Source organism: Drosophila erecta, unplaced genomic scaffold, assembly GCF_003286155.1.
Source record: "Drosophila erecta strain 14021-0224.00,06,07 unplaced genomic scaffold, DereRS2 tig00000092-arrow-pilon, whole genome shotgun sequence".
Classification (NCBI taxonomy): Eukaryota; Metazoa; Arthropoda; class Insecta; order Diptera; family Drosophilidae; genus Drosophila; species Drosophila erecta.
In genome coordinates this window covers 17354900-17376532 of record NW_020825207.1, presented here as the reverse complement: position 1 = coordinate 17376532, position 21633 = coordinate 17354900, and the positions used below count along the sequence as shown (strand labels likewise).

Genomic DNA, 21633 nt, shown 5'->3' with positions numbered 1-21633 from the left:
AGGCGTTGTTAACTTAATTTTTGGAGCGTGCACACATGGCTCACTCTCTCTCTTTCTCCCCAGACTCTCCCACTCAACACACACACACCCACACACTCATACCACTTCATCGCCAACTGCAAAATGCCGTTTTTCCAAATGACTTCATAGACAAGAGTTCGACGGCGGCGGCTTGAACGTTGCGCATACGCAAAGTCATTCAGTCAACCGCAGCATTTGAGTTTTTGGATTTTTTTCTTCTTTGGTTTTTTGATTTTAATTTGTGGTTGCGGCAGCGTCAAACTTTCGGCGTCGCAAAGTCTAAGGCAGTTTTTCCCATTTCCAGCCGCAAACACAAAAAAAAAAAAAAAATAGAAAAAGAAAAAATCCACAGCCGCTGTTAACGATTTGTGTAAATTATGCGTAATTCAGCTTGGCGCCGCTGCTTTTATTTGTACACAAAAACTGTTGGCGGTTTTTGTTTAGTTTTCTGTTGTTTTGCTCTTTTCTTGTACGAGTATTTTTGCACTTTGGCTGCAGTTTCCTCTTACTGTGTAGTGACCTTGATTTTGCGGCAGACTTGTGGGCGGCGTATATATAAGTGTTCGAAGAGCCTTATTAATTGGCTAAGTAATTATGCGGTCTTACAATTGGCCTTGTATTTAGCAGGCACTACAAGAATTATTCTAATATCTAATCAAAGCAATATATCGAATGGGTAATACTAATTTTAGAAAATGTTATGCAGTTTAAAGTTTTATTGTTAATTTTAACTTTCAACATGATTAAAACCATATTTTACATCTAAAAAATGCAAGTCTACCTGGTCTCTTGACAATTTATAACACTTTTCAGGGTTGTGTCTTGGCTTAGCACAGACAAACGTGTAAAAATAGCACAGTTAGCCGGGGTGGGCCAACAGATGGCGCCAGCGGTTAGTTTTAAAAACGGATTACTCTTTTTGATTAACTTCCTTAATGAAGAGGAAAAAACTTAAAATAAATATATTTTAAATTGATTACCCTTATATTGTGTTTGCAGGCCCATGGTAGGCACTATAATGGATGGCTAGAGCCCACAAAAGATGTGTCCACGTGGTTGAAAAAAATCCGAAGCGTTCAGGACGAATGTATTGGCGAGGCTAATTTACAGAGTTACATTCATGGTGGTTATGTGAGTATACGGCCCCAACCCCTTATAAAAAAAACCCTTCAGCACGTGCCACTCGACTTTTTACAATTTTAACCATTATTTTCTCTTGGATTTTTTATAGCTGTGGTACGAGACGAATCGGTACGTGAATGCTGGCAGTGAAATGGTCGTCGACGGGCGACCCAAAAGCCCTGTCCAACTGAACGAGAACTTCATGAACGGCGGCAAGGTCCTGGCTGCAGCAGCAGCCGCAGCAGCCGCCGCCGCAGTGGCAGCCGCCTCCTCCTCGGGAGCAAAAAGCGGCGGGGAGGGCAGCTCCGCGCCCAGCGATGATCACAGCGATCGTGATAACGGTGAGTTACTTCAAATTATTGGCTTTTCCTGAGAATCTATAGTGATTTAATCTTAAGCAGTTGTATTCTACTATATTAACTTTATTAGCTCCATAAAATACACATTTTAAACTTATTTCAAACGCAAGCATAATCGAAGTGAGATGAATTATGCGAGAACAATTATGTTGCAAAGAAGACTGCTAGTTTTCTGCTCAATCATTTTTTAATAAGTATGTGTACATTACTTATAAAATTTTCCTCTTTTGACAAAAAGAATATATTATACCAAAAGATACTCCTTTAGGCTATGGCCTGCTAATCAAGATATGAGAGCCCATCCTAATGCTTAGTTGCCAGGTGCCCGGGCCAAAATTGTGCAATTCCATCGGGATGTGACATTGAATAAGAGTATAATAACGCATGTGTTGTGACCATGCTGGTGTGGCTAATAAGTGCAGCTGTGGCGTCAGGCAATTAACGCGCAGCGCAACCACTGTGGGTCGGGTCAAATCGGGTATACAGAATCTAGAAGCTAGAATCTAGAATCCAGAGTCCAGAATCCAGAAACCGGTGGCAATGCCCGTGACAGAGTTCCTGGCACGAGCGCCGCTCCTGCGATACAATCTCGGGTGCAGGAACAGTGGCTTATGAGGGCTCACAGAATCAGAAGCCGGCATCCCTTCCCTGATATTGCCGGGCACCCTTTTTGCCGCCCCTAAATGCGATCAATTTGTGCGCTGCGCATGCGCCCATGCAATATTGCGGCAACCGCACATGTTTTCATTTGTTATTAAAATGTTTGATAATTTCATTAGAGATCCATCAGCAAACAAAGGGTCCGAGATTGTGTCAGCGATATACGCTGTGAGCTATATGTTGCTGACAGTCAAAATGGCACACGCTCAATTTAAGCCTAATCCTGCATCCCTCGAATCCCCGAAAAACGGGAAGCCGGGGCGTGTTTGATTATAAACATGTGGGATTTATGGACAGCTCATTTGGCGTTTCACACTCTTTTTTGCTGCCTATCACAAAATTAAATCTCCACGAATATGTTTTCGTTGGCGAGTCGGCTTTAAATTTGAATATGTAATGAACATAATGGTTAATTCCATATGCTTATCTGCCGGATCATAGTGCCTTACAATGGTCTCGCATTTATATTCGGGTTTTTCAATTAAAGCCAAGCTGTCAAAGTTTCCGCGTAAGTCCTTTTCCAAGCTTGGTATTCAACCCGCTTTCCCATTCAACAAAAGGCACACCTGTGTCTTGACTTTTTAACGTATTTTCGAGCCACTTTTCTCGCAGTTCACGCGCTGCTGAGCAGCGAATTTCCCTCTACTCTCTGCCAGAAGACAAGGCCCAGATGTCCTGTGTGCCCAAGGACATGCAGCGAGTGCCACCAGTGCAGCACGGGGGTGGCAACGCGATCGAGGCTCCGTCGCGGAGACCCGGAAAGCAAAGAGGTGGCAAGGAGCGATCGAAAGTGTGGTTGCAACGGCAGCGAAGGATCGCTGGATTTTCAGGAGAGGGAGTTCCAAGTGGCGACCGTTACTTTTGTCGAGGAATATCTAATGAGCGCCTGGGCTGGGAACTTTTCGCGTTCGAGAATTTTCAGTAAGGAAAATGCAATGCCAAGGGGTGCACTCCAGAGCATGGGAATGTTTTTTAAAAGTTGTGCATAGCATTAAATGCAAATTGTCATCTACCAAAGAGAAGACTGAACAAAATAATTTTATATATCTTCCAAATCGAATTGAATAAATATCCTAAGCTCAATGAAAAGAAGCAGTTTAAATGCCCTACTTTAATAAAGTCATTAGCAGATTTAAAACAACTTACTTGCCAATACTACAACTATTATTCCTCCAATCTCTCGGTAATCAACCAACCCACAAAGTTGTCAACTCAAGCGAGCTCCCTTCACCTTGACTCCACCTTCGCGCCGAAAAACGGCAGAAACACAGAACCAAAAACCATTCCCAACTATAAAGAAACGAAACCAAGACACTTTTGAGATGGCTTTCGGCTTAAATCGCGGCAACTCTTCAATCGACCAATCAAACAATGGAACAAACTATACACGAAGCACATTTAGATACGTTCGTATCGCCAACTGGCGACTGGCGACTGGCAGAACACACGCCACATAGACCAAGCCCATAAACGAGATCCTAACTAACGAAAGATACTCAGATACGAATCCAAAACCAAAAAACTCAACAGACCTCCGCCGATTGACACTTTGTCGCCGGCAAAGCTGATGGATGATTAATGAGCTGAAAAATAAAAAGCGAATGGGAAAAATTAAATTGAATAGAAGGCTCGTGTCGCGTCTTCCGCTAAATGATCATCGTGTGTCAATTTAGGCATCATTAGGAGTGCCACCTAACCCTTTTTGTTTTTTACTGTGTGCTGCTGCCAAATCGATTAGCAGGCGGATCTAACTTTGATTTTTTCACATTTCGTTTGAGCAAGTTGTAAGGTGTAAATAATTCAATCAATCATTTGTCAACAGTTTCGGCTTCCGTTTAGCAATACAGCCTCCGTTTCAGGGTCAGCCAGTGGATTTTGCCAGCCAGCAGCACATTCTGTGATATGTAATTGGCATGTCAAAGAGTTTCCAGTCCGCCTGCCTCCTCCGGCATCCATTCCCCTGGTTAATCCGCATCCTGATGCCTCACAATGACTCTATTGAATTGTCAGTCCTCTGTGGGTCGAGTGAATCAATCTGTCGGATGAAAGGGGATTCCAGCTGCAAAGAAACCTGGTGAAAGGCGTGAAAGGATTGTGCAGGATTTGGGGGGGATGCTGACAAGGGGGCTGGGCAGTGGCCAAATGATAAGGAATCGATGGGTGAACCGGCAGCGGAGATGCCTTTGTGAAAAGGCAAATAAATTAGGTATTTGATTAATTACTTGCTTGAAGGGCTTTAATAAACCCTATAAGTTTTAATTTGCCTTTGGCATTATAAGAAATAATAGTTTATTGCAAGTGAAATTTTATTTATATTTTTTCGCTTTGAGACCAGCTGCTCCTAATATCTTCCAACTTGGTTTCCAGGATACCTCCCTACTTAGAGCAAGCCACCCAAGCATAAGTTTTCCCAGGCATTCTCAGGCGCAAGGAACCTAAAGCTACCCTCCCATTTGCCCAGCACACCATATGTCAACCCACTCCTACCTTGACTCCTATGTGTCATCTCCACCCCCTAGAAACGGCGCCTACCCTCCAACTATCCCACGCTTGCCCACCCAAAATTTAAGAACAGTAGAAACTCCGGGCAAAGTTCAAGTGCAGCCCACAAAGGAAAACCCTTGACGTGGGAATCTTCGCTGCCCTTTGCGGCCATATTGCACACGCTGAAAATTAACTTTTGACCCAAACAGCAATTACCACTCCGCTCACAGAGCGGGTAAGGCTTGGGTGTTTGGTAAGCACCCCTCGATTGGGCGCCCGAAGGGGGTGGGCTGCCTTGAGAGGCAACACCTGTTTTGAGGCCAAAAGCGGCGAAACCGGCAAGGTGCCACATCTACATGCGGGTATATGACTTTTCAAACGAAATCAGTCCAACGGAACTAGCATTGCAGGGTGGCAGAGGTTGAGGGGTTGACTGCTGACGCTGACCCTTCGGATGTGCTTGCATGCATAATCTCTGGTCATCGCCATCATCCCTTAGCCGCTGTGTTGGTGTCACCTGGTGGTTGTCCACTGCCCACCACCCCTGCTAACTAGTACCACTACCAATACCACTACTAGTGCCTGCAGCCTGCTCTCCCCCGCCCTCTCCTCGCCCTCAGCCACCCCCTAGAGCACCTCGGCCTGCTCCTCAACCTCTCTGCTCATATTCAACACTCATTTCCCCTAGGAATTGCTTAAAGATGCAGAGAGAGAAATTAGGTAACAATTACCCCGCAAGTACCACCCACTTAAAGCTCACTAATTCTTTAAAACGAAGCATTTTATTGTAAAGAGTTTCTGCGAAGCCACTTAAATAAAATATATATACTACATAAATTATTACTTTATTTCAAACCATATTTTAAATGTTCATTTTCCTACAACATACCCTTATTCTTAAAATGGAAAACTTATTTTCTCCCCCTGTATCCGTGCACTTGGCACTCGTCGGGAGTTGGCCAAGTTAATAGAGGGGTGAGGAGTGCCTCTAGAGATGGTGGGGTGGGCAGGGGTGTCTTGCCTTTACCTTACTTTCATTTGGGACAATTATCTATTCAACGTCAAGCTATGCGAGTGCCATATATGAGTGCACACGATTTCGTCTCTGCTACCAATTTTGTGTTAAGTGTTTGCGTGTTTACTCCCGGGCGAGTGTGCATGTGTGTGTTGGTGTGCAGAGGTGTGCAAAGGTGTGTGTTGGTCATATGCCAGTGCGTCCTGGCCAGAAAAAGGACCTGCCGCAGATTGTTAGCGGACAAACAGAACATTAGCTCGTCGGCATTATGCTCCGCAAACGACACACTTGTTCATCAAACGCGAAGCCGAACGGTTGTGTGTCAAGTGACCAGCTCAACTGATAACCTAAGGATCGAAGGATATATAGTGAATACACGCAGTTGGTCTTTGTGGTTTCCTGCTTTTCAGTGAGTGCTATAAGACTGCAAGTTAACACAATAGTTTAGTGAGATCACTGCTGCCAACTACGAATATAACAATTTTTTGTCACTCGAAGAAGTTTATAAATGTGAACATAGAAAGAGATCTATGCTGTTCATTTGTATTCATTTTAAGTGTTCATCTCCAAGCTTGTGCGTTTATAATATTTCCAAATTCACACAATTTTAATTCAAGTGCATTCCCTTCATTCCAGGCTCTTTGTACAGTGGCGACGAATTCTCCAAAGATAAGAAAAACTCCTCGCTGATCAGCCAGGCAGACATCGATTTCACAGACGACGAAAACGGTTTCGATATACGCTGTGAGGTCTGTGATAAAGTCTATCCGGACTTAGATCTGTAAGTACGACTGGCCAACCTATTTGCCATTAATCAGACCCCCGGGGAGAACACGGCCAGGGTATCAAGAGCCACTTCCGAATTTCGCGTAGGTGAATGTCTGCAGCCCAAATTGCTTTGGCATTTAAGCAGCAGCGCCAGTAATCCAAATCAAATGGGGATCTAAAAAAAATAGAAAAGTAAAAAACACAACAAGCCCCCAATTAGCTTCCAACTTACCCAAAAGAATTATGGGTGCGCAGCGAATAAAATCCGTGCAGATGTGTACAAGCTGAAAGCGAAATCCGACAGATATACAAAGTATTCGCCAATGTTGCTAAATGCCTTTGGATCTAAATTGATATGCGGTCTAAAGCCAGACTCCGGCGGAGATCTTAATTAAAAGTTGATGGCGATAATAGTGCGGCCAATAAAAGTGCCATTAAACATCCCAGAGACGCTCAACCGAAAGTGAGAGTGAGATCCGAGCTCTGAAATAAATCGAAATGGTCTTGGTCTTGATTTGACGGGCTTTCGGTTCGCTTTGGCCACCTGAAGTTTAGTGTACACTTCGGTTTGGTTTGGCTTGGCCCGTTCCGTGATTGGTTTTTTATGGGCCCAAATGTGCAATCTGTAGGTGTTAACTGTGGCTTAATGACTCCTGTATCGATGCGGCATTTCGATTCCATTGGGTTTTATTTCGTTTTCCACCAAAGGTTGTTTTTCGCTCACGTCTGAGCTTTCAGTAGTCACTCGGCCATCAAAAGGGAAAATAGAAAAGGGAAATTATTCGCCTTAAAATTAGTAGGTTTCATTATATTTATATATAATCATGTGCATTATTCCCAATGAATTGAATATCTGACCATCAATCCGGCCATTTAGTTTTCCCTCTTCAAAAACAAACACGACCATCATCCTCCCACACAAGTGGTTAATGCAAAAGTTTTGTCCCAATATTTACAAATGTTTTGCGTTGTAATAAATAAATGACCCACAAGCAACAATTGAAGGCAGCACGCAAATGACATTTCTATATCCCCGCATATATACCCTGCGATGGCTATAATCACAGATACCCATATATTTAAGTTGAAGTGCTAAAAGCGAGCTTTGATTTGATGTTTGCCCCGAGATGTGGAGCGCCGCTCTATATGCTTACCGTTACTAGAGTGGGTGGTGGTGGGTCCCCAACCCCCCTGGGGGGCACTTATCAGTGCCGGTGATTTATTGAATTTTACATGAGGAGCTCTGGATGGAAGGGAAGCTATGTGCGCAATGTCTGCGTGTCCAGGCTGTCTCTATATTTTTTCTCTTTTTTTTTGTTTTTTTTTTTGCCATTTATCTGATGTTGAACATGCATGGACTGTAAGCCAAACAAACGCCCACACTTCAGGTGAAGGTAGCGAAAAAGGGGGGTTTGGGGGCTCGGAACTATCAACTCTTCCATGACGATGACAAAACAAAGAAAAATGAAAATGTTGCCGCCTCTTGTCGACATCGCTTTGCCTCATATATATATAATTTTTTGTTTTGCCTGATTTTACTCCACCCACGTACAAGTCGATAAGCATCGCACCACCACGCACCACTTTTGGGCGAAGTTCTCCTCCATCAAGGACGCCTCTGCTCATTGGTCGCAGCTGTTGCCTTTTTCGGAATAAGATCTCTTATCAGCTGGCCGCGCATATTAAATATTGAACATCATTTGACTAATTGACGCCCGTCCGGGAAAAGGGGGAGGGATTTGCCGAGGTGGGCGTTATCCCAGGTGGACGGCAAACAAAGGCGTGTGAACTGGCGCACATGACTTTGATTGAACCGCGGCGATTTGGCGGAGAGAGCCTCACGAAAATGTCACAATGCTAATTTCCCTACTTGCGATGACAGCCAGTCAGATAAGGGCGGCAAAGTGGCTCTTGGTGCCCGGAGTTTTCCTAGAACTGCACTTCTAAGCATTTTCCTCGCCTTTCTTACCTTTCCAGCTTGGACGATCATCTGATAGGCACTCACCACTTCAAGCAGGACGAGTTCCCCTGCAAGCAATGCGCTCTGCGATTTTGCCATCGTCCTTTGCTGATTAAACACGAAGCTATCTCCCACAATAACATACGCAAATATTCCTGCGAAAATTGCAGCAAGGTAAGCACTTAAACCCCTTGAATATATTAGTCTACGTAAGATATTTGATTTAAATGGAAAGAGCTGTGCAAAACATAAAGGCTGCACGTGGCATTTGACACAACGTTGCGTAGATATCCCAAAAAAGTATCAGCATCATCCACGACTTAAGATCTTTATCATCTGATAAAGATGAAGAGAGAGCATCGCGGCAATAGCTTCTGTTACCAACAACCTTCGATCGGCCCAAAACTTACGCCGTCATTAATTATTGTATCAGCTCGTGGTGCTCTGGTGGCTTGGCAACACAAAAAGACTTTTGATTTCAAGCGGATCAATAGCCGCGGGCTGCTAACTTGGCTTTTAAGTGTGTACTTCAGCACACCCGGCACCTCCCGGCACCACCTGGTCCACCTGGTCCACCTGGTCCACCTTTTGAGCACGCGCTGAGCGGCTTACTTGCAATAGCTGGAAATCAGGGCGTGTACTCATCCAAAGCAGAAACACTTAAGCGACCCGTAATGAAGAAACCCTGTCGCAGCCCCCCTTGCCCCGCCCTTTGTGGAGTTCATCTTCGCTGGCTGCATTTGAATGCCAAAGCGAAATCAAAAGGGCTTGGAGTGGAGGCAACGGCATCCAACCATCCAACCATCCAACCATCCAGCCATCCATCCATTCCATCCATCCATCTAGCCATCGAAAATCAAGCATCCATCCATCGAACGATTCGCTTCATGCGTCATTGTCATCGCACTGCGACTTCGACATCTTCCAAAGATGTTTTAATGGCATGTTGATTACGATCTTGTGGTCGCAATTGGGCCTTTTCTCTACGCTTTTCCCATTTCCATTTCCAAATCCCAATCCCAATCCAAATCGAACGGTATTTCAATGCCCATCGAGCATTACAGTTGGTTTACTTAGCGCTCTGTAATTGTTTCGGTGGCATGTAAGTAGCACGCAATGTGGCTCCCCAGCTCCCCAGCTCCACAGCTCCACAGCTCTAAGCTCTCAGTTCATCCATGTATCTCCGAAGAAACCCATCCCTAAACGGGAGCCACTCGGCCCAAAACAAATGATGATCGATCTTTTGGGCCAGACTTTCGCTGGCTGCGAGCTTTTTTTGTTAACCTCTTCTGTAGGCCCTCTGACAGGCCCAAAAAGAGCTGCAGCTGTCAGCTTTGTTTGTTTTAGGCAGCGGGCTTAAGGCGTTTCCAAAGGGATTTGCCACGGATCTACAAGGCTTTGTTCGGTGGCTCAGCTTGGCATCCGTGATGAGGCAGTTGAGTGCACAATGGTGTTAAGGGGGCGGATAACTGTAAACTCTTTGGGCGGTTTTCGGACGGCACAGGAATGTGGTCTATTTACCAGGAGAGTTTAAGATAATCGAACATCTCCAGATGACTCTTTCAAATCAATAAATTAATATGAACAACCAGCTTTCATTGGACCCAAATTATGCAAAATGCATTTTTATCGGGTTTTCATTAGTTTATTTCCGTGCAACTTCAGCCAGAAGTTTCAACTCCATTAGGCTACCAGACTCTGATCCCATCTTCAGGCCATGGACCCAAAGGCACCGATGCCTTGGCTGACCCCACGTACGCTCCTAGATCTTGGCTTACAGCCCCGTCCAGCCCCCTGGCGCCCACCTCCTTGATAGTACCCCCACCCAAGGCGCATTCCACAGAAAAACAGAGATCTCGTCGGAGCCCCTGCACCACTTTCCCCCTTCTTCACTTCTGCACCGCCGAATGCCAAAACACCTACACTTAACCCAACGAAGCTGCGACTGCTTTTCATCTTTCAGTACCAGTACACAGAGAAAAATGCACAACGATCGAGTATGAGTCCAAATATTTGATCAAAAATTCCAGATCCTGTCGTTTAATAAAGCCACCCAATGGATATAAATAATTAGCAAAGTTATATAAGATATGATTTAAGTTATTGAAAGGTGGTAGCCTTGATTTTTTCACTGTTTCGTTAGTTGTTTTTTCCCAATTGTTGTTTTTGCTGCAACACAGAGATCGTCGTTGTCGTTTATATATATACGTACATATAATGTTTTTGTAGTTGTCGTTGTCTATTGTGGCGTTTTTCGCCTTTTTGGAGAGTAGTTGAATCTAATCCGTTTGATGTAGTTATAGCACGAGCTATTCTTGTATGTCGCCTCTCTCTCTCTCTTTCTTGCCTTGGCTTCCCTGGATGCCCCAACTTATGCCCCCAATCCCCCGCCCTCCGATTCGCCACCTTTTGTGTGGCTCATAGAGATAGACAAAAAAGGCTGCCTCGATCATCGTTTGATATGAATTCGTAGCGCATTATGACAGCATGATTAGGCATAACAGTTTCGTAAAAAGGCGACGGGGGAGTCGCAACGGCTGACCGAAATCAAGTTTGAAGTGGGTACACAAAACTGGATGCCAGGCTGGATCCCCTGCCCCACGCTAACACCCGCCGCCCCACCTGCCCCCCAATCCCAGGCCCCATCTGTCATTGCCTTCGCCCCTCCGAATACGAAATGTGCGAGCTCCAGCTGGAGTGCTTCTGACTTAGGGCTGGTCGCAGTACTTGTCGCAATGCTTGGTAAAACAATTCTTGTATTATTAAATTGGTTGACAATGTCTCTCAAAAATGCTACGGCCTAAATAACCGTATTTATAATTATTAAATTAATATTGGAAAACGTTATATGATCTCAAATGTAAAGGGTCCTACATTACAGTACTTGTATGCCTTTCTTGATTAGCCTTGGCTAGCTTGATTTCCCGCTTCGCTTCACATATGGAGGGCGCTTCTATTGTCCAACCCTGATCTCCGCTGGGAGACCTCGCCGGGAGGGGGTGATGGATGATCACCATTCGGGCCGGGCAATGACAATTGTAGCAATTGATGTTAATAATTGACGAAGGTGTTTGGCTGCTGCCAAGTGGGTGGAGATGATGTTGTTGCCATTCGCCGCCGCTGCTCTGGTTACCTTTGCGTAATCTCGGAGAGCGTCGGTTATTGTCCAGCCCAAATATGAGATCCGTTTAAGCGGCAAAACCAGCAGCAGCAGCACCACCACCACCACCAGATGATTGATTAATTTCAGTTTCGTTTCATTTGGATTTGGAACCAGATCAGCCGACCAGTTCACTATTTCGTACAGAGCAAGAAACTTGATTTAGCTACCCAAACCCAAGCCAATTTAAAATAGGTAGAATAACAATTTAAACTGAGTGTTACCAGCGGGTAAAAGTAATGGATATTTGCTTATAATTTTCACAATTTAAATTAAATGTTTTAGACTATATATTGCGGTATTTCTAGCAGTGCACGCATTTTTTGTTTTATTGCCAACCACCAATCGCAACTCACACCGTTCGCTTTGCTCTGTGATCCGTATTTTGCAGGTATTTTGTGACCCCTCGAATCTACAGCGGCATATTCGCGCCTACCACGTCGGAGCTCGCTGTCATCCGTGTCCGGAGTGCGGGAAAACGTTCGGAACCTCGTCGGGCCTGAAGCAGCACCAGCACATCCACAGCTCCGTGAAGCCCTTCGCCTGCGAGGTGTGCTCCAAGGCGTATACGCAGTTCTCGAATCTGTGCCGGCACAAACGGATGCACGCCACCTGTCGGATGCAGATCAAGTGCGACAAGTGCAACCAGAGCTTCAGCACATCGACCTCCCTGAACAAGCACCAAAAGTTCTGTGATTCAGCGGGTCCGGGTCCGTATCGGAGCCAGCACGTGAATCGCCACCATCCGCATCCGCACCAGCACTCACTTCCGCACCAGCCCCACTTGGCCGCCACAGCCACATCCACCTGTCCAGCGCCGCCCAGGGAATCTTCGGAGTCCTCGTCCTCAGCAGCCGCCGCCGCCGTTGCCGCCATGTCGACGCCACCGAATCCTTTCCTCATGTTCCGCACTGCACCGCCTTTCTTTCCCGGATTTCCGCCATACGGATTTTCCGCCTTTCTACCCCAAAATCCACTGCATCCTACGAACATTCCAATGTTTTTCTCAAAAGATTTGGGCTGCGGTGGTCCCGAAATCACCTCTCCCGTTTCCACATTTGATCAGAAACTGCCATTTGGCTTCCTAAACGGTGAGAACAGTGAGTCCCATGTCTATGACAAAGTTAAGGAGAAGGAGTTGGCCTTCAAGGCGGAGGAAAAACTGAAGAAGGAGCCCCTTGTGCACGTCTCCGAAGGCGAAGACGACGAGAGCCGGCATTCCCTGGATATTAAGGAGAAATCGGAGGACGCAAGAAATGACTCCAAATCTGAGGAGCAGGACGAGATGAAGCAGGAACCCGAGAGGGTTAGCAGTCCCGATCAGCAGCAGGCCGAGGATGATAGGGTAAGTTCGTTTCCTTTTTTTTTTTTTTTGATAGTTATTTCTCATTGTTTTTAAAGTTAAAGCGTTTAAAAGTGATTAATAATTTCAAATATTCAAGCCACTGAACGAAATTCAAATACATTTTGCAATATTAAATAGATTTTGAAAGTAGTTAGTAACTTAAATTTTTAAAATTTTTCTAACCCGTTCCCCTTCACCCATAGAAATCCATTGACATCGTGAGCACACCACCGCCCGCAGACACACCCTCCGGAGGAGATGGGCCACTGGACCTTTCCATTTGCCGCAAACGCTCGGCCAGATCATTCTGTTACGGACCGGCAGAAGAAACCATTCTGCTCAATAGGTTCATGCCAAGATTACACGAGTTCGAGGCCGAAAGGGAGCCGCCGCTGAAATTGGGAAAATCACACAGCTCGGCGGAGTCCTCCACCTCGCAGAAGTCGCACAAGGGCAGCAGTCCCACGCCCACGCCCACCGCCTCGCCCGGCCTCACCCCCTCCCCGTCGCCACCCACAAGTGCGGGCGGAGAGCTGAGCAGCGCGTCCGAGGGCGGAGCGGTGCCGACGATGGCGCCAGCGCCGAGTGCAGCGGACCTCAGCGCTCTCTCCCACATGGCTCATCCGCAGACTCATCCCACCTTCCATCCGCTGTTGCTGGAGGAGATCTACCGCTCGGGGTTTCCTTTTTTATGCCAACCGGGCGGACGGCGCGGCATTGAGGCGCTGCTGGCGGGAGCCGCCAGTGTAGCTGCCCCAAAGCGGCCGCTTCCGCCCGTGAAATTCTCCGCGGGCAGTGTGGTGGGTCTCAAGACGAAGGATCGTTACAGCTGCAAGTTCTGCGGCAAGGTGTTCCCCAGATCGGCCAATCTGACGAGGCATTTGAGGACGCACACGGGCGAGCAGCCGTATCCGTGCAAGTACTGCGACCGGGCATTCAGTATATCCTCGAACCTGCAGCGGCATGTGAGGAACATCCACAACAAGGAGCGTCCTTTTCGCTGCGAGCTCTGCGATAGATCCTTCGGCCAGCAGACGAATCTCGACCGGCACGTGAAGAAGCACGAGTCGGAGGGCAACAATTTCCGGGATTCGCCCAGTTCCAGTGGCATTGCCGAGCGGGAGGAGTACTTCGATGACATAAGGAAGTTCATGAACCGGGTCTACACGCCCAACAGTCTGGCCGGAAACGAGGGCGATACCGAGGAGTATCCCAATAGCGACGATCAGTCCGTGAATCTGGAAAAGGAGAGCGGCAGCTTCAACAACAACAGCAGCAACATCAGCAACAACAACAGCAGCAGCGGCAACAACAACCCCAAGGCCATTACAATAAGCTCTTAGGAATCGTAAGGAAATTAGGGAGCTTGCTTTCCTCGTTGTTAAATGATAAACTTACTTTAACTCTTACTTAAGCGTGCCTCCGAGAGGGAAATCTATCTTTAAGTAGTTACCATTTCCACACAACTTGTACTAAACGAAACTCTAAACATTAGCTATGCAATCAATGGAAAAAGACGGTGAAGCATCAAACATTAAACTAAATACAAATAAATTCAACTTAAAGGCAAAAACTTTATAAACAACGTACTATACCACTCTAAAACCACCTTAAACGTGTAGCTAATTTAAACAACTGTACATAGACATATAAAAGTCTTACTTACTGGGTCGATTTCAACTACTTCGAAGCTCTGTGAATTATATACATATAAATATATGGATATATGTATATGGATATTTTGATTGTGTACGTGTATAGGCTTTATATGTATACATAAATCTGTATGTGTAAATCGATTTGTAACGTATGCCGTAAGTTAAACATATTTATAGAGCTAATTACTGCAATTCTCAACAACAAAAACCAGAAAAACAAAATCAATTTTATAACATTTACTTAACGTTTAATTATATTATTATTATTAAATATATGAAAACCAGAAAAGATCGTTATGAAACATGAAAAATCAATAAAAGAAACAATCGCATACAAATTATGGGTTTGAAATTGGTATAAATGGCAGGGCTAATTAAGAATAAACTGGAGTAATTGCTTGAACAAGCAAGCGTACAAAATAAAAGGAAAGGTTTCAGATCATTTAAATTTTCTAGCCTATAGTTTCGTCAGTTTATTGGCCCATATTTTCCGAATCTAGATCGGTGGAAACCGCACAGGCGGAGCCAAATTTTGTGGGCATAATAAAGCCATTGAAAGAGGTTGGTTCATCCACACTCAATTACCGCATAAAAGAAGCCTTTATACACCCATCAATCCTGGCCGCAGACCCGAAACATAATTGTGAACGCATTTGCCTATAAACCAACTCACTCGCCCGATTATTAATCATTGGCGCAGAGCAAAAATAAAATAGGAGAAACAGCAGATCAGAAAGAGCCTAAAACGAAACGAAACCCGAATCTTATAGCTTTTTAATACACCGGGCCATCCATCTGGCTCCATCCACCAGCCCAAGTCATCCATCCCATCCATCTCGAGTCCGATCTCCAAACTGCGAACTCAAAACTCCAAACTCCGATCTGAATGCAAAGGCGTGATCGGCAAAGCGAGTTAATTACCCTTCCGGTTTAGAGTGTGTTACGCCTTCGGCGAAATGCGGTTAAAACTATGCGATCTATCCATGAATACTTTTCATTTTTTCCGTCTTTTATACTTTTTGAAACCGTATTTCGTTCGTTTTTGTTTGGTCTTTTGTTTTTAACTGAATTTTAAATTGTATTAGCCGGGGCGCTCGCCATTGGCATCAATCATTTTTTGCCAAAGCAACAAATCCAAAAAGATACTTTTTCGACTCCAATTTTGTGTATTTCAATATTTCCCCAACCTGTGCATAACCGACGATCGACCGCTACCCGACTGGCATACAAAAGATCAGTCAAATGGCTGCGGTTCGGTCACTTTCGATTATGCGAAATACGCTTGGCAGCCAGCCAGTAGCCAAAATAATAATCTTCGGCCACAATTGGAGTCAGCCGGAGCCAAGTCCCTCTGCCCGCCCATCTCATTTTGGCCATGGAGCCGTTTCTTGGCCCTGACCACAGCCAACTTCCACAAATTGTGCCACAAATTTGAACGCAAAACTGGCCAAATTATGTTAAATTTGTGTGGAAAACAGTAGATAATTGGTAATTGGTTACACATCCAGTGCCCCGCCCTGATCTCGGCCAGAATTCCTTCTTGTCGGGCCGCATTAGCCGGTTATTTGGTCACAGTCTGTGACTGAAAATTGATCCCGGGGCGTTAATTGAAGAAGGCATAATTTGCAGTGGAGCTACATGACTAGATGAACAAATTCCTGGGCAACATGTTGGCCAATTACCAAGTGAGCAATATGGGCGTGATCATTAGAGCATTCTATGAAGTTATAAGTAGGGCATGGGTGCAAGTTTGGCTGAATTTTTGATCAAAGATCATTCTGATCATAGTATTATAAACTAAAATAATCTCTTAAATAAATTAAGCTCGAATAAACCTTTATCATAATCTCTTATACGATCTACTTTAAGATAACTGTGGGCAATCGACTCACTTTTAACTCCGATTCGTTCTGTAAGATACTTTTCCGCCTTCCAAAACCAGATAGCCACCCAAAGAAATCACCGAGGTCAAGGAATGCCATCCAACCGCCAGCGGTCGTGGCAAGTGGTTTCTACTAGTTTCAACCTTTCTAACCGTTTATGGTTGATACAAATGCTTTTTTAATATGAGAGGAGCAAGTAGCTTTTTGCCGAGCTATTTTCCAACATTCTCCTAGGCAAGCCGGCCCAGCAATTTCCCTTCCCCTTCCCCATGCCCAATACCCATTCCAGTCGCCATCCCAACTCCCGCCGCTGACCAACCTTATTCAGGTCACTCACACCTCGCTGATTACAGAGTCGCCAGCTCCCGATCCCGATGCACATGGATCCACCCACCTCATGGAGTCCATTCAGTATCCGAGGATCCGAGGCAGCCCGTCCAAATGAGCCAACACATTATGATAACGAGCATGGATAAAGCCGCAGAGCGCTGGAAACCTTGACTGCAACCTGGATCGAAATGTGGAAATTCGGAGGAACGCGATCCATAACGCCCTGACTAAGCAACTGTTGATTATGTGCCAGTTGCGCAAATGGGCTTTGTTGCGCCCCAGTTACACGCCCCAAAACGGATCGAATCGGGTCTGTATCCTCCGCTAGTATGTGACCGGCACTTGGAAAAAAGTGTTCCTTGAATTCGACAAGTCCCATGTACCTAGAAGCTTTCTAAAATATTATGAGACACAATATCTTGTTATTTTAAAAATAACAGGAGCTCTCTATTATGGCACCATGTTAAACATATTTCATAAGACAACAAATAGTATCTTATTAATGATAGAAAACAAATTTAGAATAAGAATTCTGTGCTATAACCATTTTAAAATGATTCCTATTGCAATGCAGCTATACTTCTGAAAGCATGTTAAGTATGTAGATTCTGATTTAATGTATGCCGAATACCTTCAGATCAAGTCGAATGCAATTCCAAACTTAGAAGTCCATTTATCGAAATATTTTTAAGTGTGGGTGGAAAAGCGCATCAATGTGCACATTAGGAGGGACCGTTAAATGCGACTTTCGAAAGGCAGGAAAAATGCTTGCCTAAACGGATGCAAATGTAGACACAAGCCAAAAAGGGGAAAGGGTTGTAAAATGGCAGAGATGGAGCTAGGGAGGCCCAGACCGCAGTCGGCCACGTTAATGGCACAATTATGGCCAACGAAATCGGGCGAACGGAAGACGTGCAAAGCGCAGAGCAGCAAACAGAATCTAGCCGAAGGACATCACGCGTATCCCATTGATCCATGAAGACCCACATTGCCGGATTGCCGGGCACTCGGCCAGGCTAACTCCGACTAACTGTTGTTCATAACTTGGCTGAGTGATTGGGCAGACTTTTGGCTTTCAAATGCTCTAACTGCGAGTCGGCTTTTTGGCTTTTTCGCTAATAAGCCGACAAATTAAACGACTTTATTCTTAATAAAAATGGTTATTGTTAAGTAAGTGGAATGGCATGGAGAAAAATAGCCATAAAATGTGGAAATGTTTGACATTGAATTGGTAATATTATGGAATATTATCTTTTAAATCGTAAAAAATAATAGTACTCATTTTGAAGACATTAAAAGTGGTTGAAGATATACGGGTTACCATTTCGACTAAGTATCTGTAATAGCTAAAATCAAAGATTGAATTACAAAAATAAGACTTTTTAGACCGGTACATAACAGAAATGTATCTCGATCGTAAAGGAGATTTAGCATTAAACTAAACTGCAAATCCTTTGCCATTCCAATAAGATAACTTAATATTCCCCAGAGATCGACTTGGGAGTGCATTGGATCTTCGTCGTGGAGCGGATGATCCTCCTTTCCTGCCGTTTTTGCGGCTGCAAATCTGCGACCAGGGGGCAATCAGTCAGCAGATGTTTTCATTTCCTACTCCGGCATCGGCAGCGGAAAAAAAGCGGCGAAAAGCAGCCGAAGGTACTAAAGGCGCAGATGTTTGGCACAGTTTCGTGTAGCAAATTGCGCACAGTGGGCCCAGCAAAACGCCCGCCACCCCCCGGGCGCCCAGCCCCCAAACCGCCCCCGCTGCAGCCCCCCTTTTTCGCCACGACTGCCACTGATGGAATCAAATATTGTGCAAACTACAAGAGCCATCCGAGGGGCATCGAACGTTCAACGGGATGTTGAATGTAAGTCAGACGAGTCAGCTCCGCATTTGTATCTGTATCTGCAAGTCGGGGCTGCGCAGCTTTTTGCTAGCCTGGTAGTTTAATAGTTCGAAGCCGAGCTGAGGAGCTTGTGTCATGCGCCTGGCACACGGCCTGTAACTAAATCACACTAATCAAGCCCCAAGTGCTGCTCTTCGAGTGCACTCGAAACATTTTACTGCCCGAAAAAGCGGCAAGCCAAGTCCATAAACATTTGAGGCACAGAGACGAACGTGTCCTGGAGATGGGAAAGTTGTTTTTAAAGATTATCGGTTTTTATGAAGCATTTAATAAGAGATTTAAATTAGGGTAAGATTTCAATACGCCTATGTGGCCATACTATCAAAAGGGAATCAATTATTGGCTCAGTGCAGCCCAGATATTGCCGCTCTGCTCGTGCCAATTTCGTGCCTTCGCCGCCTCCGACGCACTCGCAAAGCATCGAAATTGGCAAATCAAAGCAATTGATACATTAAATTACAATGCCAACGATTTGTACACGACTCCACGCCTCGTCTTCGGCGTCACCTGGAGATCAGCCTTTAGACATCAGACATCAGACATCCGACAGCAGCCGCAGCCGCAGCCTCAGCCATCCACGCACGGTACAAATTTATCGCCGTGTCAGAGCTAAAGCCCGATCCGAACCTGAATCTGAAGTTGAGGACGTAGCTGTGGCTGCGGCTGCGGCTGTGGCTGTAGCTGGTGTCATCGTCAACGCTGCCAAAATGCCAAACGGCAGACAAGAGACAAGATCGAGGTGACTGGGAAATAGGCAAGTTTTTGGGCCATACGATACCCGCTAGTTGGGCGCCTTTACGTCTTTATTGGCTGTCATAAATCTTAAATGGCTTAATTGCATTTAATCAATTTTCTCCCGACACCACATGCTGCTGTAATTTGCTGCCGACATTTATACAATTTAATTTAAGTCATGTTTTTATGGAGCTGGATTTTGAAATGCTGAATACACGTCGTAAGTTTAAAACTTGAACTACAATTGAAAACAAGGCTGGATTTGGTAAGTCGACGCTGTAGACTGGTGCTATGTAAAGCATACCTTTTAGTAATGGATATCAAAAGTCGCTGGAGATGTGCCGCGCCATTCAACACCCATTACCGAAGACTCATGATGCCTGGGATGCGGATGAGGATGAGGATGCGGATGTCCCCACCAGATTTCTGTCGCACTCTCTCTCCGGCGATCTCTCCATGCGTGGGCCTAAATTATGTTGGAAATGTCATCGTAAGATTCAACACGACAACAAGGGATGACATAAATTTCCACCAACATGTTGTGCCTGGGCTGGAAAGACGCCACACTCTCCTCGTGGACGCGACGTCTGCCAGCTCCGAAAATGGCAACGCGCTTGCAGCCAACAGCTCACAGCCAACAGCTCAAGACAAAAGCGGGCAGAGATCGAAGAAAAGGAAAAAATGAAACCAAAACTGGAGTATGCGAATTGGTCGGGCCGTGGAGGAGCTCCGCTCCATCTGGGGTATGAGCCCCACATCCAGGCTACACATCATTGCTCTATCAGTTGAGATCTCGCGGAGATTGCGGCCAGAGGCTGGGAGGCTGTTGGCTCGAATCGTGGGCCAGGCCAAAAACAACAGACGACGATGATGATGACAATGAGCCAGGTTGGGACGAAGGTGAGGAGAACAAATATCTGGCCATATGCATATGGAATTGGGTAGCTTAACGAATTGTTCTTGATTAATTACCACTGTTGCAGCAATCAAATTGGAGCTTAACTCACTAACAGAGAGCCTACTTAAATCAAAGGTAACTGTATTAATTAAAATAAAATAAATATTTTTACAACGCTTTAAAGTATATTTCAAAGACCTCATCGATAGGTGCTCATAAGGAAATCTTTGAAAATCTTTGATCCACCCACTTAGCGTTATCCATGAGGCCCACAGCAACTACTACAAAGTAAAACGGATCAAAAGGCCCACAAACCAGCATAGAGATACGATGCCATACCATGTTATACCAAACCCCGCATCTCATATGTAAGGCTCCAGTGTAATTTCTGGCTCAGAGAGCCGATCCCCCGCTCCGAGCCCCTGCATCGCCCCCCATGTCCCCCTCGTGGGATCCCCCAAAAAGACCATCCAAAAACTTCAGCTGTGGCTGCAAAGGTGTTTTGCAATTTAACTGGCAACGCCGAGGCAGAAACCTCAACTTGAGCATTGCAGCTAGGTGGACGGGGATCCGTCTCTTGGGCCAGGAAGAGGAAGAGAGCTGGGGACGGGGATGGGGATGGGGGATATTATAGGCTGTGTGAGGGCAACGGGATCTTGGATCTTGGATCTTGGCTCTAAGCTGTAGCTGGAGCTAGAGCTGCACTCCACATGCCACATGGCAAACATAAGTAGGCGCGTGGCATTCGTGTGTTGTTGTTACCATTATTGTTGTCGATTATTGTTGTCTCTGTGGCCGTTGCCTTGATTGTTGTTGCTTGTGTTGTGCCTTTGCTACAGCCAGACAACGTAAAACGACAATAAAATGCAAGCCGAGCAACAACAAATACAAATTGAATGCAAATGAAAGCCACAAACTATGCTAAATTCCTGAAATCGCATCGCATCGAATTGGCAATTTGTGCTTTCCTTTTTGTGTGTGTCTAGTACTTACGTGGTGATCTCTTTTCCCCTCTTCCCCCCGCCCCACCTGATTGCCCTGGTCTGGCCACAGAAAATAGGAAAATGGGAAATGGGAAATGGAAACGACTCTACATCGGAGTCTTCTTCGGCCGATGCCTTCGCCATGCAATTGGGTCGCACTTTGGGGTTCTATTTTCCCGATCTGGACTGCGGTGATGTGGCTATTATTGGTAAAAAGAGATCCGAAGGTCTGCGAGTAATGAACGTGGCCAGTAAATGATCGGCAGGGAAATCCGACTAGAAGGTTTCCTTTCTTCTGCATGCAAATATGGATATGCATGCTCTGGCTCTATTATGCTACATCAT

General features: G+C 45.4%; 1 protein-coding gene across 5 annotated transcripts in view; it reads left to right on the top strand.

Moving 5' to 3' along the window:
* The window catches only part of LOC6549240 (transcription factor hamlet), a 29669-nt gene extending 14841 nt beyond the window's left edge, over nucleotides 1-14828 (top strand). For 3 of the 5 annotated variants that reach the window (XM_026980684.1, XM_015156585.2, XM_001974311.3), the window contains exons 3-8: nucleotides 1021-1152; nucleotides 1253-1484; nucleotides 6298-6442; nucleotides 8407-8563; nucleotides 11941-12894; nucleotides 13098-14828. In XM_026980684.1, coding sequence (XP_026836485.1) covers nucleotides 1021-1152; nucleotides 1253-1484; nucleotides 6298-6442; nucleotides 8407-8563; nucleotides 11941-12894; nucleotides 13098-14237 — 2760 coding nt within the window. In that variant the 3' untranslated portion in view covers nucleotides 14238-14828. Of the gene's footprint in view, nucleotides 1-1020; nucleotides 1153-1252; nucleotides 1485-5894; nucleotides 6071-6107; nucleotides 6236-6297; nucleotides 6443-8406; nucleotides 8564-11940; nucleotides 12895-13097 lie in introns of those variants that run through there. The other 2 variants (XM_026980686.1, XM_026980685.1) reach the window with 2 other exon arrangements.
* The last annotated feature ends 6805 nt before the right edge of the window (nucleotides 14829-21633 follow it).